Below are 22552 nucleotides of genomic sequence, written 5' to 3'. Positions count from 1 at the left end.
ATCCCTAACATGCTTTTTATTATTTTCTGTCTGTCTGCCTTTCTATCTTCATTCCCATCTACTTGTAAAGTTAGACCTGAGTTCTGTATTTGTGGCAAGTTGAGTGGTATAAAAAAACTACATTAATATCCTTCAAACCACAGAATGTGTTAGGACTTTTTTCCTTGGCTTTTATGGTACATCTTTTTCAAGTTTTAGAAAACTGAAAGATGTTTTCTTTAACTTAAAGAAGTAAGACACAATAAGCTGGGTTCTTCTCAGCTTTCCTAGGCAATTTGCTTAACCTTCATATCACTCCCTGTCTTCTGCTACAGAAATAAGGTAACATCTCCCTTTCTGATAGTGCTCTGAGCAGTACTTCATTGTTCTGGTACAAAGTGAGTAAATTCACAGATTGGCAGCTAGAGTGGTTGTAACTGTTTTATACTTTTTAAAAATTACTTTTCACCTCAGAAGTAGCATTCCTAAATTTTTGATCCTTATGAGAAGGTTTTCTATTCAGATGGTGACTGATAATGCATGCTATCTTTTTGAAGCTGTATTTATAGTCATCAGCTGTAAACATTTTTAGACAAACATAAAGAACTACCTGATTGTAAGCTTAAAAAATTTAAACCCTATGAAAAAGTAAAATAAATATAAATTCAAGTCTAAAAGCAGTTTACCCTTGGGATCTGCATGAGTGAGCATCAAGTATGCACAGCGGACGCAGTGTCAATTGTGGTTGTTCAGAACCTTGTCCTCACCATCTCCTGAGGTCAGATTCTTTATGTTTCACATTTCTAACACATGAGTCATGGAGTCTCTAGGCATAAGGACAGTTATTTAGTCTAGAGAGTGATTTTATGGATAGAAAAATGTATTCCTATACTGGAAAACAGTCTTACTACATCAAAGAGTTGTTTGCTTGTCTTCTGGACCTGCTTGCTGTTCACAAACAGTGAAGGACTGGTGGGAGATGTTGTGGCAGGGAGCTGTCTTGGGCAGAGTGACCACGACATGGCAGAGTTCTCTATTCTTGGTGAAGTCAGAAGGGTTGTCAGTAAAACTGCTATATTGGACTTCCAGAGGGCAGACTTTGAACAATTGTTCAGGAGACTGGTAGGGAGGGTCCCTTGGGAGTCAGTCCTGAAGGGCAAAGGGGTCCAGAAAGGCTGGACACTCCTCAAGGAGGAAGTCTTAAAGGCTCAGGAGCAGGCTGTCCCCACATGCCATAAGATAAGCCAGCATGGAAGAAGACCAGCATGGCTGAACGGGGAACTTTTGCTGTGTATTCGAGAGCATAAGAGAGTTTATGACCAGTGGAAGAAGGGGCAAGCAACTCGGGGAGATTACAAGGAAGTTTCCAGGATATGAAGAGAAAAAATCGCGAAGGCCAAAGCCCAGCACAAGCTCAACCTGGCCACTATGGTAAAGGATAACAAAAAATGTTTTTATAAATATATTAATGGAAAGAGGAGGGACAAAGAGAATCTCCATTCTTTACTGAATGCAGGGTGGAATATGACTACAGAAGATAAAAAAAGAGCTGAGGTTATCAACACCTTCTTTGCATCTGTCTTCACTAGCCAGACTTCTTATCCTCAGGGTACTCATCCTGCCAATCTAGAAGTCTGGGAAGAGGAGCAGAAGCACCCCACCCTGGAGAGACTTGCTGCTCCATCTGGACTCACAAGTCCATGGAGCCAAATGGGATCCACCCAAGGGTCCTGAAGGAGCTGGAGGTGGTGATTGCCAAGCTGCTTTCCATCATCTATCACTGGTCATGGTCATCCAGAGAGGTCCCAGATGACTGGAGACTTGCTAATGTGACAGCCATCTATAAGAAAGGTCATAAGGACAAGCCAGGGAACTACAGGCCTGTCAACCTGACTTCGGTGCAAGGAAAGGTGATGGAACAGGTCATCTTGAGTGCAATTATGCAATTTATGCAGGACCACCAGGGGATCAGGTCCAGTCAGCATGGCTTCATGAAAGGCAAGTCCTGCCTTACCAACTTCATCTCCTTCTATGACTGGGTGACCCACCTGCTGGATGAGGAAAAGCCTGTTGACATAGTCTACCTAGACTTCAGCAGACCTTTGACATGGTCTCCCACAGTATTGTCCTGGAGAACATGGAAGCCCGTGGCTTGGACAGGTACACTCTTTTCTGGGTTAAAAACTGGCTGGATGGCCGGACCCAGAGAGTGGTGGTGAACAGAGTGAAATCCAACTGGTGACCGGTCACCAGTGGTGTTCCCCAGGGGTTGGTGTTGGGGCCCATACTCTTTAAAATTTTTATCAATGACTTGCATGAGGGAATTGAGTACACACTATGTAGGTTTGCAGACAACCCCATGTTGGAGGGAAGTGTTGATGTGTCGGAGAGTAGTAAGGCCCTGCAGAGAGACCTGGACAGGTTGGATAGACGGGCAGAGGCCAATGGGATGAGGTTTAACATGGCTAATTTCTGGATCCTGCACTTTGGCCACAACAACCCCATGAAGTGCTACAGGCTTGGGGAAGAGTGGCTCAAAAGCTGTGTAGAGGAAAAGAATCTCAGGGGTGCTGATTGATACTCACCTGAACATGAGTGCCCAGGTGGCCAAGAAGGCCAACAGCATCCTGGCTTGTATCAGGAATAGTGTAGTCAGCAGGACCAGGGAGGTGATTGTCCTCCTGTACTCTGCTCTGGTGAAGCTGCAACCAAAGTACCATGTTCAGCTTTAGGCCCCTCACTACGAGGACATTGGCCTTGGAACATGTCCAGAGAAGGGCTACGAAGCTGGTGAAGGGCCTGGAACACAAGTCCTATCAGGATCAGCCGAGGAAACTGGGGTTGTTTAGTCTGGAGAAGAGGAGTCTTAGGGGAGACCTTATTGCTCTCTACAACTACCTGAAATGAGGTTGTGGAGAGCTGGGGGTTGGCCTCTTCTCACAGATAACCAGTGATAGGACTAGAGGGAATGGTTGTGCCAGAGGAGGTTTAGGTTAGAAATTAGGAGACATTTATTCTCAGAAATAGCAGTCAGGCATTGGAACAGTTTGCCCAGGGAGGTGGTGGCGTCACCGTCCCTGAGGGTGTTCTAGGCAAGGTCAGACCTGGCACTTAGGGACATGTTGTAGTGGGTGACATTGGTAGTGATGGTTGGACCAGGTGATCTTGAAGGTTTCTTCCAACCTTAATGATTCTACGATTCTGTGATGATTCAAAATAGTAGTGTGTAAACAATTACAGATGGCTAATTTCTTAAATTAGGACTGAGTTGCTGCATCTGAGTAATTTTCTGTTATTACAAATAGCACTGTGTGGTACGTACCATCCTATTCTTTATTATTATTATTTATATTGCAAAACAGCCATTTTGGTATGTGGTAATTTCCATGTGCACCTACCTGCTTACACCAGAAAGCAGGGGTGCAAAGCACACATGGGGATTAGGGCTGAAGACACATCTTGCTTCTGTTCTTTTTGATAAAGAATAGAATGAAATTACCTCAAAAGCACTGTTAGAAATAAACCTAAGGCACAGGATGGGAGGTGGAGGGCAGTCCCTATGACCAAGGGCCAGCCTTTCTCTCTGGCAAGCCAAAAGGCCAGGGGGAGCCAGCCCCAGAAAAGGGGCCCTCAGCCCTCCTGACCTTTCTCTTTCTTCCACAGGGGGGCATCTTCTAGGCAGCTCCCAACACAGCTGCCTGGGCCCCTTGAGGGCCACTCACGCTGGCCATCACAGAGGCTTACTGAGGTCACACTGGCCACCATTGCCCCACCTTTGCTCCGGGCCTCCTCTGGAGAAGAGGAGGCTCAGGGGAGACCTTATTGCTCTCTACAACTACCTGAAAGGAGGGTGTCGGGAGCTGGGAGTCGGCCTCTTCTCACAGATAATAAGTGACAGGACTAGAGGGAATAGCCTCAAGTTGCTCCAGGGGAGATTTAGGTCGGAAATTAGGAGACATTTATTCTCAGAAAGAGTAGTTAGGCATTGGCATGAGTTGCCCAGGGAAGTGGTGGAGTCACCGTCCCTGGGGTTGTTCAAGGAAAGGTTGGACGTGGTGCTTAGGGACACGGTTTAGTGGGTAATAGTGGTGATAGGATGATGTTTGGACCAGATTATCTTGAAGGTCTCTTCCAACCTTGGTGATTCCATGATTCTGTGATTTTCTATTTTAGTATCAAATTGTCCCAAGACTCTAAAAGAAATAAAAATACATGAAGAAAAAGTCTTTAAATCAGTGTTTTGGATCAGTAGACAGTTACAGAAATGACTGACGTTCTCAATTAATCTTGAGGAGAAATTAAATTGGTCACTGGACTGCAAGAATCCAGTAACAGATTTTTAGTCAGCTGAGCTACTAGGTAACATATAAAGTGTTTAACAGCGTATCTGAATACAGTCTCAGCTATGGACAAAGAAAAGTACGCTTTTATGTTAGGCTGATTACCAAATTTTTAGTTGGAAGAGTCTAGGTGAGCTACCCTAGCATAGTATTGAATTTGCTATTTTGCATTCATGGAAGCTATGACTTCACCAAGTAAAAAAATATAGAAAACAAAGAAGATCAATTTCCTGGCAAATCTCCTTTTCACATCCAAGTTGTTTTGGCCTAAAAATATCCTCAAATCATTAAGTAATTGAAAAGTAGACAGTCTCTGTTTCTTCTTTTTCTCTTTTCATCAGTAATTGAGAGCCTGGGTAAAATATACTGCATATAAAACCTGCTTAAATTATTTTCTGAAACACCTTTCCATATGGATATGCAATTTAGCACAGAGGAGGGTCTGCTATAATGTGCAAGTAAATGTTATTTTTTTACAACATTTATAATGAAAACTAACTATAATTATGCTTGCAAAAATGTGAATTTAAAAAAGAAGTAAGGGCAATCTTCTAATTTAACAAAGTCTGGATTTTTAGATAAGGAATCACATTTGGTCTCCATATAAGTGCCAAATTTAAAATGCCAGGGATGTCTAATTCATGATGCAGAACAATATACAGATAGCATACAGTCATTATATATCCCACAGACTGTGGGATGGCATATGAAGACCATTTTAACGGTGTGCCAAAAGAGTATGAACCCATATTTTCCTACATGATGGGAACTTCCCAACCTAGTAAACAGAAGCTGGAACTATTTACCTTATGTTTCATATCCATCTTTAGAAAGGCTTCTAATTTTCTTACTGATAAAACTACAGCTGTAGAAAAGACAAAATATACTGGAAATCTAAAATGTATTTTATTAGAAAGCTTGGTGAGATCCTCCACCCCATGAGTTGTGGTATGCAGCAGCACCAGAACTCTGTAAATAAGGATTATCTGCTATCCTTGCAACATGATCTGGAGATATGTCCCTGAGAAGGTCAAGACCTTTTGGGTACTGTGTGGTGGCACAGTGTGAAAAGAAACCTTTTAACTATGTGAAATGCCTCGAGGAGCACACAACCTTTCTCCTTTTAAGTGTTATGAGACTCCTTTAAGTCCTATAGAGAAAAACTGGCATTAAAGATTCAAAATCTGTCAATAATATATTTGTCGTCATATATATTTCTTCCCATTTTGCAGGTTCTTTTCCAAATGGATTTTGGCTAGTACAATAGCCCCTATGGTGAAAAATAAATAGTAGTTCTAGATGAAAAAGGGAGACGTGGACAGTCTTTATATAGATCAACTAACATCATGCCTACGTGGTACAGGTGCCTCAGGGTGGTTTGCCCTATCTTTCCACAGCTCAGCCCGAGACAAGGAGAGCTGGCCACCACACCACTAATGTTTTTGCCACTGAAACTGCACTTTCACTTGATTCTCATTGTGACTGTTTGTTGTTGTTGTTGTTGTTTGTTTGTTTGTTTTTGATGTGATATGGGAATATGCAAGGCACTCAGCAGTTTCTCTCATTGCCCGTGCCCTAGTCTCTCTTGCAAATTTTCCTGCTGTTTCCAGATGGTTTTAATCTTTACTTCTCCATCTGGCAGTAACCATTTAAGTCCTTTCTCACCTACCATGAAGAAGATCTGCCAGATCACCAACAGACTGAAGAGCAAAGAAAATAAAAAGGCAACCAAATTACAGAGGTGACAAATAACAATTTGAACATGCATGGAAAGCATGTATAATCATTGTGTAGGTTTATCTGTTTACTGGCTTGAGTTGCTCCGTAGACCTAGCAGATCTGATGTAAAACAAGCATTTACTGGAGATGATACACAACTCCTGTATGAAGTGAATGGATTAAACTGTTTATGTTCAACTGCTCAAAACACTCCAGAAATTGATGTCAATGTCAGAAACCTTATTAGGTTTCAGAGGAGGTAGGAAAGCTTCAGCCTAATCACAAGACAGGAGGTCTTCAGGCTTTTGAGAATGACATCTGAAGGGCATTTAGATTGTTTTCTATAAAAGGAAAGGGCAAATTTCCAGTACATATATAATCACTGGTAGCATTTATGTTGTCATCCTCTCTAAAGCAGTAAAAAAGTGCACAAATGGTGGATGATTAGAGAGGTCACTGAAGTGCTCCATTCAGCTGTAATTGTGGAGTTTTTAAAAATTCTTTTGACATCAGAAAATATCATGTTTTTTTAACTCAGCTTTTTGCTATGATTAGTTAATTCATGCAAAATCAGTGAAGAAACAGAATGGCAAATTAAAAGCAGTAAACCAGGAATGTCATTTTGCACTAGTGATAAGTAATCAGCAAAATAAGTTCAGTGTAAAATTACTGCTACCTTCCAACACTTAACTCCAAATGCACAAATGCTCAACAAAATTTTGTTTAATATGCTACCACCTTGCAGCTCTGGAAAGAAGTGCTGTCCCATGTACAAAATTGCTGATGCTGCAGAGTATTCTCCCTTTTCCTGCTCCCCTTGGAACACTTAACAAGACTTTCTTATCTCGCATGGAAGACGTGGATACACTGCATTATTTAATTAACATATTTTTTAAATTATCATGGCCTTATAAAATCTGGCTATCTTCCTATTAGGGAAATGATGTGAATCCGTTCTCTCTAATAGGATTTCAAAACAAGTTATGTTTTCCAGTTCATCATTTTTCTGCCCGAGTTTTTCAGTTTTGAGTAATGAATGGACATATGCTTTACAATTTTGAAGCAAATTTGCATTAGAGAATAACAACATAGTGGAAATAAAAGAGTTATCTGCAACTGACCAAACAGGAGTTCAGCATTTCAGAAATACCTTTCAAAATAAGAAATAATTCCAATTACTTTTACTTGGTTAAGTGGTGGAATGTGTCAGTCAAAGCATGAGGGGTGGGTTTCAATCCAGGGACAAGGGAAACAAAGCACATGGCATAACCCATTGCACCAAGTGGAAGCTTACATTGTTTGTATACCTCTTCATTTCATAAAAGTATGAAACTGGAAATATATGATAGAAAGGACATAGGGCTGGGGAACTGAGGGGACAGTCCTGTGGCAACTCCCCAGTGTGAAGAAAAAGTCATTCTGATGACCACAATTTACCTTAAATTTTATGTAATTTCCATAATTCCAGACCATGAGGAATGGCATATGGTAATATAAAGATTAAAAACAACAACAGCAAAACTAAAACTTTATATTAATCTCAGACATAATTCAGAATTTCAGAAAAAAATGTGTCTGTAATACAGGTCTGTTCACATGTAAATTACATATTTAGAGCTATATTTGATCAACTTATCATGCAGACTTCATTCCATACTAGTCAAAAATGATGTTGAACATAGGAAGTTTTAACAGAAATTTTAGGATTGGACTTTTATCATTGATCAAGGAGAACTGGGTAGCTGTACTGATCCCCAGACCAGCATTTGCAGCATCTGAAATGTTGTACTGCCACTTCATGTTGTCACTCATTTGAGTTCTGTGGTCAATGATTATTTGCTTTCCATCAGCAGCTGTTAGGGTGGAGTCATAAGCTTTCAGGGACAGTAAATATTGCCTTCCTGATTTCTATTTTATTTTAGGAGATATTTTTTACAAAGTTCTTTATTCTTCTCTTCAGGGTTTCTACAGAAGTCCAGGATAAGAATAGGTTTTAAATGTTATTATGTTGCCTACTGCAGGATTTGTAAGGAAATTTATGAATCCTGAGACTGTGCAGTGCACAGCACAAGGCTGTTTGTTCTTTTACCACTATATCTATATCCTTATTTGTTACATTATACTTTTTTTTTTTTTTTTTTTTTTTTTTTTTTTTACTCTATATAAGGTCAGGAGCAATGCCTCACATCCAAAAAGTTTGATGGAGGAAACAAATGAGCATTAATGTTGTTACCACTAAAGTCTATAGCAGAATTCACACTAGCATTCAAAGCAGCAAGTATAAGCTCTAGCAAATTACTCAGACCTCTCTAAAGTCCTTCACCTACAATTCTGTGTTTCAGTTGGTGGAAATATGATTTTTTCCTTAACTTATGTAATAATTATTATTCTCCTGCATGAGACATTTCACACATGTTTTTTGTCACAAAGGGAAATTGCGAAGCCTACAGGGATAACCAGGAACAGAAAGTTATGTTTGGGTTGATCTCACTTTAGCTGAAGATCAGATGCAATGTTTCAAAGCAGAAAGCAAAAATAGCTTTCAGGATTTCAGAGTATTCTGTAAAGCAACACTGAATAATAGCACACACAGCTCTGAATTGCCAAAAGGAACATTCTCTGGTACCTAACAAAAAAAGCATCTCTTAGAATCACATATAAGAAGCACCTTGTGTTCTTAAATGATGTACACCATTAAAAAGCAGTTTCACTGTAACTGTTGGTGTTTTTTTTTAATTATTATTATTATTATTTTATTTGTTGGGAGGTTGGGGGGTATTATTATTTTTTATTTATTTATTTTTGATGTAAAAATGGAGGGGTTCTTGCAGGTTTCTCTGAGCATTAATTATGACTTTTCCCTCATTCAAACAGTCGTGGTAGTCTGCAATTCCTTTTGATTCTGTGCTTTTATACTCTGTGCTTTCCAAAATGCTACAAAACTTCCAGCCATATTAAATTTTGCACAGGTTTGCTCCAGTGTTTTGATGATTTATACTCTCTTCTAAGCTACTGCTGCAGTTTCCATAGTAAATGGTCTTTGATTTAGCTCATGGTTATCATTGAGAAAACATCTGAAACACAGCAGTGTTTCATACATTGTTTATCAGCCATTTGCCAGTAACACAAGAACCACAGGTGAAAGGAAGGATGACTTCAAGTACATTTATTTTCATGGCTGTGCATTCAAGCTGTTTGCCTTGTAAAAAAAATAGATGTCCTGAAGCTGATAAATGTGACTGACACTGTTAAAGAGAGTAATTTCAGACCTTTTCTTTCTGTTTTGCAGTAGAGGTGACCTCATCTAGCAGTAACTATCAGGCAGTTGTTTCCTCTGATCTTTGCTTTTTACTACATTCCTTTGCAGGTTCTTGGAACTGCAGCCATCACAGGTTTCTTTTAAGTTGTTAATGGCATACCCTACACATCCTCAATCTACTGTATCCTACACATCAGTCTACTGAGAATAGATTTAACTACCTTTGAATCTGTGAATACAGATGAAAACAATTTAAATATTTCAACCTTTATTTTTATAGCCGGATCCTGCGGGCAGAGACATCTCCATCCGACCGATCCTGGAGCACTGCGAGAATACTCACATGACAATTTGGCTTGGGATTGTCTATGCATATAAAGGGCTGCTGATGGTAAGCATAGCTTGTTCTGCATAATGCTGCTTTCAAGCTGTTATTTGCTGATAGGCATGAATGGAATTATATTTGCTTTCCTGATGGCTGAGAGTGAGTTAAAACTTTCTTGAATACATCTTTTGTAATTGGACCTACTCTAATGTTTATTAAGTGTTAATATGTGGATATAAGAATATATAAAACTAATAGAACACTAATAGCATTAAAGCTGAATAGTATAAATACATCACAAACCAAGAAATTAAATAGTGAAAAGATGGGTCTAAGAATGAGATGACTTAGCAAACTCAGCAGCCTGATCATCTGAATTCCTTTACGTTTTCCAAAAGGGTGGGACTATCTTATTCAAAATGTTTGCCTCTGAGTTGGAAATGTCCTTCAGGAATAGTCACGGGATATGTGAGAAGAATTTGAAGTCAGAGTCAAAATAACACTTTTTTCACCGAGGTCCATCTCCACAAAAAATGTTTTGTTGATAAAATGAAATTCAGGAACCAGCAATCTCAAACCTTGATAGTTTAAAAAAAAATACGTAAAAGTGACCATTCATGATTAAAATCTCCTGAGAACCTAAGCCTGGAGGCTTTTAAAATATCTAATTTTTGACAGCACTGACCAGCTGAACACCTACCTTGAGCTAAGCCCCATCTGGATCCTAAAACTAGATAAACATTTGCTTACACTGCCTGAAGGGTTCAATCTGTTCTGTGCATTTGTAGCATGCCTGCTCACTGGGACACCCATGAAAGACTGGGTCAGCTGCTGCCACTCAGCACTGCTGGTGCTGCTGCCTTTGGGAAGCCAGGGAGAGCGAGATGCTAGTGCCTGGAGAACACATCTCCCTGCTTTACAGCAAATGGCTGCTCTACCAGGCTGCAGGGTCCTGCTTGTTTTCATGCTGCGTTTTGCAGGCTGAAAGATCTTTAAATACACAGCACAAAGTTCACGGGAAGGGACGAGAGCTTTTTGTATTTATTCCAAACATTCAGTTGCTTTGTGGTCAGGCTGGTCTGCTGAAGGGTGTCTTCAGGCAGAGAAGGAAGTTGCACTGAGCCCCTCCACTTCCTGGGCTCTGATCCTGGAGCTGCTCACCAGAAGAAAGCCTTCCTACCTTCCCATTTAAAAATGAAATACAAAAATACGACTAGCTGTAGACATGTAGACACCTATTTTTAGGAGGGTGTCCAAGCAGGCTGTGCAACCAAGATTTATAGGACATATGTGATCACCCCACAGGGATTAGGATTTAGGAGAGATTCCACATCTCAGCATTTCTTACTGGGTAGTTGAATGTGGCTGTGGATTCATGGCAACCTCAGCATGTAGCAAGGCATCAAGAGACTTCTGTTTCAAGGGCAAGGCTGCTAGAAGTTAGGAGCAGTAACTCTGACCAGGACTGAGGCCACAGTTTGACAGTAAGATAGCTAACTAAGATGTCAGCTTTAGTACCCAATTGCTGTCAAGTTATTTAACCTTATTACTATTCAGATGTATTTGTCAGTAAATTCCTACTCTTCACTTAGAGTATTTTTCCCTCTAAATACTTAATTTTGCAAGAGTTTTTTAGGTAATGCGTTAAAAGGAATAACTGGTTTTCCATACTTTTATTGCTTTTCAACCTCGTTGTACAGAAATTTCAAACAGTTCATTTCACATTTTCCGAGGTAGAAGTTGTCAGTGTTCCTTATACAATGGCTAAAGACGTTTTTCCCCTGCTGTTCTGTTCAAAAAGCAACACATAAATAAGTTTGTTTCATATAGGGCAGTGTAAATGAACAAATGAAATCAAAATCCATTAAATAAAACACTGAAGGGTTTCTTTTTTTTTTTTTTTTGTAAAAATAACTTTAGTAATATTATCAATGAAAAATTATGCCATTTATTAGTAGAGACGGGAAAAATAATGTTAAATTAAAAAAAAAAAACATTTAAAAACATGTAATTTTCTTTGAAATGTTTCTTTTGTGTTCAGGTTGTTCTGGACAGTAGTTAAACTTCTTTGGTTCTCACTGGATCATTGCCCCAGATTGGTTTGTTATCATGTCATTGTACTGTATTCTACAAGATAAGTGACTCAGATTGTTTAAGTTTGCAAATGCCATTTGGTATTAGTCATTGTAATTATTTCAGGCACACAGTGTTTCATAACCACCAGTGAAATATATACTTTTATTACTCCAATGCCATTTATCACATAAATCTCTATATATGAAAAAGAAAGGCATTGTAATGAACTGATCAAATAATTGCTATGGTGTCCTACTCTTCTGTAATGTATACAACTGTGTGATATCAGGACAACAGGATAGATGCTTTTAATCTCATCACCAAACATGTTTCAGACTTTTTTACACCAGATATAGCTTGCTTTTGGAATAATAAAACAAAACAAAACAAAAATCAAAACAAACAGAACCTCTCACATTACTGTATCATTTTATAATGCTTTAACTAGTATGAAACTCAGCAGTTAGTAATAATAAGATATTTAGTTATTTATTTATGTTTTCACATGCTTTATACTAAGAGCTAGTATTGACAACTACAGCACAGTGCAATATTTAAGGTAAAATGACTTATTGATTTCCTTGGGCCAAAATTATCTATGGTGAATTCTTGTTGTCTCAAATTGAGAAAACAGAAATTAAGTTCACCTAGAAAAGTACTTTTCTGCTATGGTTTGAGTGTATAGACAAATACTGCTCATTCTTGTGACCTAAATGCACTAATGCAGTGAATAAATCATTCAGGATAGGGCAGAGAAGAGAAGGGCAAGATAGGGCAGGGAAGGCAAGGGCAGGGTAAGGCAAGGGAAGCCATTAGTTGCCGGGAAGCACAAGTTTCTTTTGTATGAAAGTAAGGAAACATTAGAAAAAAGATTGATAGTTCTTCAATTTCCTTTGAAGTCATGCTTGCTAACTGCATGAAAGCCTCTCAATTTTTGGCTTCAGATTCTTCAGGACTGGTGACCAGAGTATAATAGAAAGATGACTGGGGACTGTTAGTGTTAGTCCCCCCTTTGTGGGGACTGTTAGTGTTAGGTTAGAGGTTGGACTCGATGATCTTGAGGTCTCTTCCAACCTAGAAATTCTGTGATTCTGTGATTCTGTGATGACAACCCTGAATCTTGCCTTTGTCATTTGCATTAGTCTTCTTAGTGGCCAACCCCCATCATATGTACTGGATGCAGTTTTGTGACATCTCATGTTCAGCTCCTAAAAGACTACGTGCAGGCTCAAGGCCCCTCTGTGATTACATGACAATCACCAGTTGCAGCATGTCGAATTTTAATATCTGATGGTGTAGACATGGTTGAAAACTACCTTTATTTTGCATATTCCAAAGGATGATAGAAATCACATCATCTTGATCTTGCCAGTGCTGCATTACTAGCATCTTTCTGTGCAGTGTGAATTTATTTTCCAATCTCAGAAAGAACAATACCAGATTAAGGATGGATTGGACTCCTCCAGGGTACTTTGCATATTAATCATACACACTGGATTTGTCTACAGTTTGATTCCCTTCTTTCTGCTAATGCATTTAATTATCATTAGATTTAAGGTGTTCATATGTTGGAAGTTTAATTTTTTGCTGAGGTAATATCACATATTACTGAGAAACACAATCTCAAGGTCAAAGTATAATTTCAACTTGGCCATTGCTGTGCATATCAAATCCTACTTTTGCCATATAAACATTATCATATTTTTTTCAGAGCTGTAACTATTATTACTGACCACTTCTGATACACAGTTTTTAATGTATGGTCCTTAGTTTACCTTGCTAAAGACAAAAATATCATGGTGGAGAAATGAAAAACTGATGGATATACATGATGGGACTTGGTAGAGGTCACTAAGAGGGCTGATAAAAACAAGAAGTCAAATTCCTTCTTGTGATTCACATTCCAGTGTTCTGTTTTGGTCACTATGGTTGATACGTTGCACAGCATGACTCTGTAATTGATTTAAGATGCTAAAAATACTATTAATTCAACTAAAATATATCTTTTTGATAAATGTTCAATCTTAATTTCAAGTTTGAAAGAATCCCTGAGGATCTCTAATCAATAGGCAGAATTTTGTCTAGCTCTGGCTAGACAAATCTTGGTGGGTTCTGCTTATCTATTATCTCTCTTTCGATAAAATAACCTGATATGTTTATTGCTAGACAAACTACCCTGAGTGTGGTCAAATTTCTGTGACTTTTCTAAAAATCTTACTGTGGTATGAAAATGACATCTATTAATTGTTTACCTGTCTCCACCTTTGCTTCCTCTGTATCATTCTCAGCAACTCTGTTATAGTCTATTTAAAGTCAGAAGTAAATGTGGGATAGCATTGTTAGGAGTTTTTGTAAACCTATTCATTTTCATTGCCTTCTCATTCTAGATGTCTATCGCTTAGATTTCAACCACTTTAAATTTGTTATATTGATTTTTTTACATATTATTTTAAAATCACCATACTATATTTACACAAACACTACTGATAATTCCGAGCAAGCTCCATAAATCTATCTTTGTTAAGTTGTCCAATCTCACTGAAAAACTAATAGCACGTTGAATTATATGGCTTTTTTTTTTTTTTCATTTATTGCCTGAGTTCAGGTATCAGCCATTTCATTAATTTTTTTAAGATATAAATTACAGCAATGGCTCTGTAATTGCTGATGTTCCATTTTCTCTTTTCCCATACGACCCCTTTATATCTTAAGTGGAGCTTTGCCAGAATTCCAATAAATATCAACAATTAAGTCCAGCAGTCCAGAGAGTTTCTAAATCAATTCCTAAAGCTACTGTGTACAAACTACCAGGTATCTCTGCTGACAACAACTAGTCTTGACAGTGTGTTCAAGAGCTCTCTAACTGTCAGAATATACTGGGTTTCACTGTTTTGGCAAGACATGGATGCATTGTTCCATCTCTTTATAAATATAGGACAAAAATATTGATTAAGAATATCTTATCATGCATCATTACTATTGAATTTGTCAACTTCCAAGGAATGAATCAGTCTTAGGAATCCTTTTTTTTTCTCACACTTGTTAAAGAAATGTTAATTAATACTCTTAATGCTGTTAGCCATTCATTTTCTATTATGAATTTAACTCTGTATACATTTTTGTAGTGTATAAAAATACACTATTTCAATTTTAGAACCTTAATTCATAATTGCTAGGATGTATTTCTTCTTTTTAAGTTTTGATAAATTCTGTCTATTCTTCTGCCAAGTTTATTGCTTGTTTGTTTCAAATTCCACAACAACCAAAACAATTTTTAAGCTGAGAAAAGCTTTTTTACATTTATGAAGTTTAGGGCAGACAGTTTTCAGCACATACCCAAGCATCTTTCTGTTACTGTTTGTAAACATTCCCCCCACATCCCCTGTTGCCTCTCTTTCTCAGATACTTTTCCTTCACTTTGATAGTTAACAGAGCAATCTCCTCGTATTATTTTTCTAATGTTTCCACACATTTGGGAGTAGATTTGCAAGAAGGCATTAAGTATCATGTTTTAGAGTTTAGGCTGCAGTGCCCAGTTGCACAGTCAGCGCCTTGTGCTCCTGCACTGGGGTGATGGAGCATCTCACTGTCACTTCAGGTGCTTTAAACCCTCATTGTACATCTAGCCTATGAACACTGCAGCTGTGATCTATAATCTGCACTGCTAATTTTTTCTGTTTTTACTCTTTTTTTTTTTTTCCTGTATTCACTCAGTATAGATTGGATATAAAGATACGTTTATGTATTTATTTTCTCTATGAGGAAAATCAAGCAGTGGAACAGGTTACACAGAGAGGTTGATCAGTCACCACCCTTTAATATTTTCATCACCAGACTGGATAATGTCATGGTCAGCCTGGTCTGGTCTCCTAGCTGAGCCTGCCTTTTGAGCAGAAAGTTGCACTTGATGATTTAAAGCCATGTTGCATGGGGCTTTAGGCAACCTCGTCTGGTGGGTGACGTCTCTGCCCATGGCAGGGGTTGGAACTGAATGGTCTTTAAGATCCCTTCCAACCCAAACTATTCTGTGATTCTGTGATTCTATTTCCTGAAGTCCCTCCCAATTTTATGGTTTTATATGAATATATAAATAATGAATATATATATAAATATATGAATAATTTGTATATTCTTAATCAATCTCCTCATCAAATGAATATATGTTGTGTAGAAAAAAAATATATAAATGGTCTCAAAACTGTGTGAAAATTCCTAATTTTATCTCAAAACATCTGTAATTCTTAACACATTTGCTCACATTCTTTATTAATTCCCTTCATGATCAAAAAGAGTACTCAGGAGAAGGGACTGCTTCCTCAGTTGAACCACATGGTTCCAACTCATTTATGGCACGTTTAACATCAATCCATCTGTCCCACCTTATAAGCATTAGAGAGGAAGATAGTTAAGTTTTATGGTGGAGGAAGGTAGTTTATAGTGGTACGAGAGATTTTTATATATCTTTAATTAAACATTGACAGTATTTTAGTGTCCTAAACATAAATTACCATATGGTTTTGTGGGATAATTTTTCCCTACTGTGACCATAAGGAAATTTCAAATATGTTTTTGAAATACTGCAGATATTGCATATCCCCTTATGTGTCTCTTTGCATCACTTTTATAGAACAGAAATAGATTTAAATTGTAACACACCCTTGTTTTTATCAGAGATGTTTGATCATTTTAAAGTGTGATTATGGTGATCTTTTGCCAGAGACCATATAGAGCTATTCCAAATGGATATTTGCTAATAACTGTTACTATGATGTGTTTCATGACTAATCAGAGTTTACATGGAGGAAAATCAAATATCACCAGAACAGAAAGAAGGCAGAAGATGCTATTAATCTGTTTATTTGAAAGGTTGGAGTATAAAGTGGACATTTTTATCTGGATGCATGTTAGTGTCCACAGCTTTGTACAACTGCTGTTCCACGGTGATCTGTGCAGGACCCTACTAAGCCACCTGCAGCTTGAAGGACTTTACCATGACCTTTAAGAAAAAAGCTCTCCAGCTGAATATCTGAATATCTCCTTTTGCAATTCAAAAAATGTTTAGTTGTTGTCTTAATGCTCAGTAGAAATATTAAGCTTCCCTTTAGTACTTTCTATATCGAGCAGTTCTATGAAAATTAATTAAACATTTGTAAAAAAAAAAAAAAAAAAAGAAAGAAAGAAAAAAATAAATGCTGACTCCTGCCTGATCAGGGGAGTGAGTGGTGTTTTAATGTCAGATTGTACTGTGTAGGTAGGAGACCTGTAAGGGTATAGTTTGTCGTTCAGTTTGCTAACCTGACATCGTGTGCTGACGCATAGGAAAAAAAAATAGATCACTCATTCATAAATTTTCCTGAAAACTACTCTGTATTCTTCACTGTTTGATTCTCCAGTAAAAAAAAATAAAATGCTTTTTTTTCAGTTTCAAAAATTCTCATTGAAAAAATGAGCAGCCATTTCACTGAAATGCTTATGTCTGTGATACAAATTTAATGAATGAACATGAATCTGGAAACCCACAACTCCAACTTTACGATTACTTCAGACTGAGAGATATTTGCAGGCCAGAGTCCAGAACTGCCTTTATTTCAAGGGGCAGCGGGAGGGGAAATCTCCCAGCACCCTAGCTGGATATAAAAATAGCTGTAAGATCTTTGAAGTAAAAGCTTGCTTTTATGTGGCACAGCAGGGCTATGATCTGCAACTGAGCTCAGTAAGTGCTACTACGATACAGTAATTAGCTGCAAAGCTGCAGACTAATCCAATATATAATCTTTCCAAAACCATAACCTCTAGTTATTGGCAAACATGACTGTGATTTTCTCTGATTTTCTCTATTATTTCTCTGCTTTTATCTGATATCCTTGCTATAATTTTCCTTCTTTGTCTTTATTAATATGTTTCATATCCCTTGTTCAGAGTATAAGCAAACATGACTTTGAAATGAAACATATAGGCAAACTAACCAGTTTGGTAAGCACATGGCAATAAGGAAGACAGGAAGAGAAGTAATCTCCTGCCTGTCATCTGCCAGTCTATGTGGTCCAATAGCAAATTAGACTTTTGATTGTATTAATGTATGCTGTGGATCAGTAAGTAATCATCAATGTGCTTAGCAGTAATTCTCCTGAACAAGATTTAACATGAACTGTCTAGTCAAGTTCTTAAAACAGTGCTAAATGTTTTCCCATACTTCAGCTACAAACACTTTTACTCTATTCCCTGCTATCACAATTTAGTTGGTAAAAGATAATTAAAAATTAAAGTTTGCCCGTTAAAATCTATGAACGCAACTAGCATATTCTCCATAGTCCTGTTATTCCTCTAAGACTTCAGTATGTGAAGTGACCGAAATTCCATCATTATTTATGGTGGTATAATTCCATTTTCTTCAGACACTGTTTTCCCCAAATTTATACAACAGTCCTCTCACTGCCTTTTTAGGTACACTGACAACATAGCCTAAAAACCACCATGTCGACTGCTGCAAAGGTAATGATCTCAATCAATGTGGTGCCAAATTGAAGCTGCATACCCACAAACAAACCAATCTTTCCTGTACAGCCCATACCTTCAGTAAAAGCTCAGAACAACATTTTGCGACACTTCCTACATCAACAAGATGTGTATTTAGTAGACTGAAATGGGAAAAGGCATTTTTTATAAGTTAATGACTCTAATGGTGTAGTAAGCCTTCCTAGCTGCATTCTCAACGTGTCTTTGGTTGAGATCCCTGAAGGGACTTGATTTAGACCATTGGACTTGATAGTAGACTATTGTGCTGCCTAACCTTTAGATAACTGATTTCTATAGGAGAAATCATTGCCCTGAGTTGTTCAAACTCCTTCTGTGATGCACAGGATCCATCAGGAGCCTCAGGAGGGGATTTTTAACTGTCAGCCAGGAGCTGCCTAAACTAGCTGGTATAAAACAGTGGGGACAGATGTGTCCTGTCCCTCTGTGAATCTTGCACATTAGCACTACTAACAGCTGCCTCCCTCCATCCCGGTGTGTTTATGCACGCCTTCTCTAAAGACTGTTTAATCAAAAATCTCAGCAGAGATTAGAGCTAGCATCCCACGCAAGTGCCCAAGTAATTAAGACAGCCAGTCTCTCATTACATAAAATCTGACAGCTCTGGAAAAAAAAAAAAAAAAAGTTTGAGAGCTCCTTCTGAAAAAAAAAAACACCTCTAATCAGGGGTTAGGGAGCACATTTCAGCCAAAATTAAGAACTGTGCCACGGTGTCCAAGCAATGCACTGATCATCCCCAACATTGTTGTCTTGAGTGAAGAAGGCTGATGCTGCATTCTGTGTGGAGGCCAAGCTGGCAGATGTTCTCTGAGAAGCCTTACCAGCCTGAGCCCTTGAGGAGCAACAGGAGAAGAAACAGCTGCTTTGCTAATCCCAGCAGGCTTTAAATATCAAATAGTCCCTAAACTCCTTGGCAATCTCAAGACTTAGGTGCCCCCGAGCATAATGAGGGGGTTGATTTACATAGCTGGGGAAGATTAATGTTTAAAGTTTAGATACCAGGAGCAGAGAGCAGATGAACTGGACTGCTGAGAGGCTGTGTTTTTAACTGGAGCTCATGCATTTCATATTCAAATCTATATCGGAGAACTATAGAAATCTGGACCTTTTGCTGACAATGTGCATCCCATTCCTTAATGAAGCCATTTTAGGGAGTTTCAGGCTTTTTGAAGTCAAGCAAGTGAATCTTTCTGCAGATTGGTTAAGCCTCAGGAAGGGAGAACATGAGAAAGGCAAATGGAGGGAAAATGAAGTGTCATGTTCTCTCTGGAAGGCTCTGTCTCAGAGGAGGAATCTCATCAGCTTTGTGGAGCCCTTCAAACTCCTAACAGGCAAACAAGGAGCATCTTTGTGATCACCACTGTCCTGGCAACAGGCTGTGGAAAAATCTGTTTTTATTCATGTTTGAGTCTCAAGGATGAGCTGTGACTTTTAGAAAAGCACAGTTCTGTTCCTGAGGCAAATATTTTACCCAAAATGCCAATAAAAATTAAAAAAAATGCTCTCGAATTTATAGTGCATCATTCAGAGGAAACCCACTTGCTGCAAGAGCCTCTCTCTTTCTTTAGTTATCAAGTAAATAAATATCTTCCTTTCAGCTGGAAGATACTTAACCATTTTCCATGCTGTTTTTAATTATAAATGAGTCTGGGTCAAACCTTAACACCCACGACACTGTTCAAATGATCTTTTTCCATTATAATTGATATTTTAGATAGCTTTCTAACTGCCTTAGCTATAAATTCATGCCCATTATTTGTAATAAGTGCTGGCCTCATTTAAGTATGTTGGCTGTGTTCCCAGAATAATGCTTTTGGAAAAGAGTCTGTTCGTACTGGAAGAAGTGGGGGGAGAGCAAGGGATGACCCACAACCCTAAAAATCTCATTAATGATTGTAGCAGAAAACAGAAATTCTGCCAAGTATGCACTGGCCCATAAACGTGGTCACTATGGTTAGAGGCGTCGGGGTTAGAACTAAAATAGTTACTCAGGGTCTCATCCCTTTTCAAACATATTATAGACACACACAGACCAGTGTCCTTCCTACCCCTCAAAAAGCTCAGCCCCAGCCCAGCCTGTTTGTCAATTCAGGCACCGGCGAAGCATCAATCTGCAACACAGCTGAGCTGCACAGCAGCAAGAGTGCGGGGAATGCAGAATAGTCAGCTGCTGATTTGGTGGAGTTTCTGGAAGGGATACGTTTGTAGCCTGAGAAAAAGGCATTGCCAGTTGGTCCCCAGTGCAACCAGATCAATACAGTTGACAAGGCTTCTGTAAAACAAAAGCCTGTAGAGAAGTCTGTAGGTTTTCTGCTCCATTTGTGCACAGAGCCAGACTCAAAATTCGGAGAAATAATGCTTGCATCCTTCATTATTGGAAGCATCACATTGCTTACCTGATGGGATCTAGAAAATCCATTAGGTGCTGCACTGCTGCTCAAGGCTACCCAGCTCAATACACAGCTTCCCCACCTAAGTCCTAACAAAAGGACTCTGAGACACCTCTATCCTCCAGGTAGCCATCTATATTTACCTTGACCCCTCAAGAGCAGGTTTGGACTTTGGTCCTACAAGAGGAGATGGGTAAAACAAAAGAGGTAGGCCTATGGCAAGAAGCCAAGGACTTGGAGAATACCATGTCCTGCAGGAACATGAAGAGACGGAAAGTTGGGAATGGTGCCAAAGAAGGTTTCAGTAAGGATTTCAAAGGCAACTGCTGCTGCTGTTGCTGCTAGAGGGTCACCTCTGCCTACAAGTGTTGACTCAGGTTGTGGCAGTGACAGAAGCAGTGGAAAGTGGATGAGCAAGAGGCTCGCCTGCCCTATAAAGGCAGCACTTCCAGCCTACCACACTCCATAGGCTGAGACTAGATGCATAATCTGCCAGAGTATTTCAGCCAGGTCTTCTCAGGAACATGTGGCATGGTGACATGGTAACATGTGCTGTAGGCAAGAGAGTTAAGTAAAGTATCAGTAAACCTCAGCAACGGGAGGACAAGGGTAGCAGTTCAGCAGTCAGTCCAGGATTGAAGAGCCTGGGTAAGGAGGTAGGTGGCTGCAGCCTGCTACTTTCTGTGGGAGTGCAAAGCAAATGAGTCACAAACAGTTGGGCTTGTTACTGTTGTTAGCTGAGTTTAGGAAAAAAAAAAAAAAAAAAAAAAGAAAATTATAAAGGAAACATGGAAACATGCAATTATTAATGTCTGGTCATTACCAGCGTTGAAACATAAGGGTAAAACTGAGTTTGCAAAGCAAACATAAATCTGTCAATTCCTAACTCTCTTGTGCTTGCCTTTGCAGCCAGACAACATTCTTCTAGTCCTGGTTATTTGCCTTTGAAATTTTAAAAGTTTTTTTTCCCACAGGTAAAAAGCAGATGTTAAGTTTTTACTAGGCAACTGTAATTAACCCCCAAGGGGCATCATCACAGATCTCTACTTTTCTGGATTACCACATGGGTTGCAGTTGTTTAAAATAAAAGATTATCCCTATGAAATATCAGTGGGTAAATGTGGTGATCTGGAAGGAAGGGTAGCAAGATCAGTGGGAGTGCATCTTTTTTACTTTTTCCTTCCTGTCTGTCTATGCAGTATTTTCAGAAAAAGCTAAATAATACAAACACCATGTCTTGGGTCTTGATGATGGTTCCTCTCTCTGTCTTTCCCTTCAGACACCATCTGCTCTTTACTGTTTACAGGGCACCATACACATTTGCTGGGCTTTGCCTAGACTGTAGGCTGGACTAACTATTTACAATGCCTTGACTTCATTTATGATTTTCCTGTGTTGCCAGAATTTTCCTGAGAAACACAACAGAAAGAAAATAATCTTTTGCAGTCATTCATGTTGTAGAAAAATCCAATTAACTTTCAAGGGATGAAGAAGATTTCCTTATACCAAAGACTGTACTGTGCTGATTTTCAAAGGCGTATTGCAAACAAAAATGGGGCTAGAACTTAAAAATATGCCAAAGAAACGAGCAATTAAAAATTTGCCACTAGAATGCTTTATGCCAGAAATCATCAGACAACTTCAATTGAAAGGCTATTACCAACTCCCACTACAATAAAAAACATTATAATTGCAGTCTGAGCAACTACGGTGACACTTTATACATTGGCTCTTTCTCTGTTGTGGGACACATCTTGGCACTGCTGCTTATTAATGTAGGTGATAATCATACAATGAATAATTGGATTGATAAGAGTATATTGAGAACAGTTGCTAACAATAACTAAAAGAATAGTACATCTTAGGTCTTTACCGGAATCCTTGAAAACAAACTGGTTATTTTTTTATCTTCAAAAATAACTAGAAGTGT

General features: G+C 38.6%; 1 protein-coding gene across 3 annotated transcripts in view; it reads left to right on the top strand.

Moving 5' to 3' along the window:
- Positions 1-22552, top strand: part of GABBR2 (gamma-aminobutyric acid type B receptor subunit 2) — a 520678-nt gene that overhangs the window by 472330 nt on the left and 25796 nt on the right. For all 3 annotated transcript variants that reach the window (XM_027451831.3, XM_072034868.1, XM_072034869.1), the window contains one exon: positions 9578-9688. In XM_027451831.3, coding sequence (XP_027307632.2) covers positions 9578-9688 — 111 coding nt within the window. The remainder of the gene's footprint in view (positions 1-9577; positions 9689-22552) is intronic.

The sequence above is a fragment of the Anas platyrhynchos genome, chromosome 2, assembly GCF_047663525.1.
Source record: "Anas platyrhynchos isolate ZD024472 breed Pekin duck chromosome 2, IASCAAS_PekinDuck_T2T, whole genome shotgun sequence".
In the NCBI taxonomy this organism is placed as follows: domain Eukaryota; kingdom Metazoa; phylum Chordata; class Aves; order Anseriformes; family Anatidae; genus Anas; species Anas platyrhynchos.
This window is presented reverse-complemented; position numbering and strand designations above follow the sequence as displayed.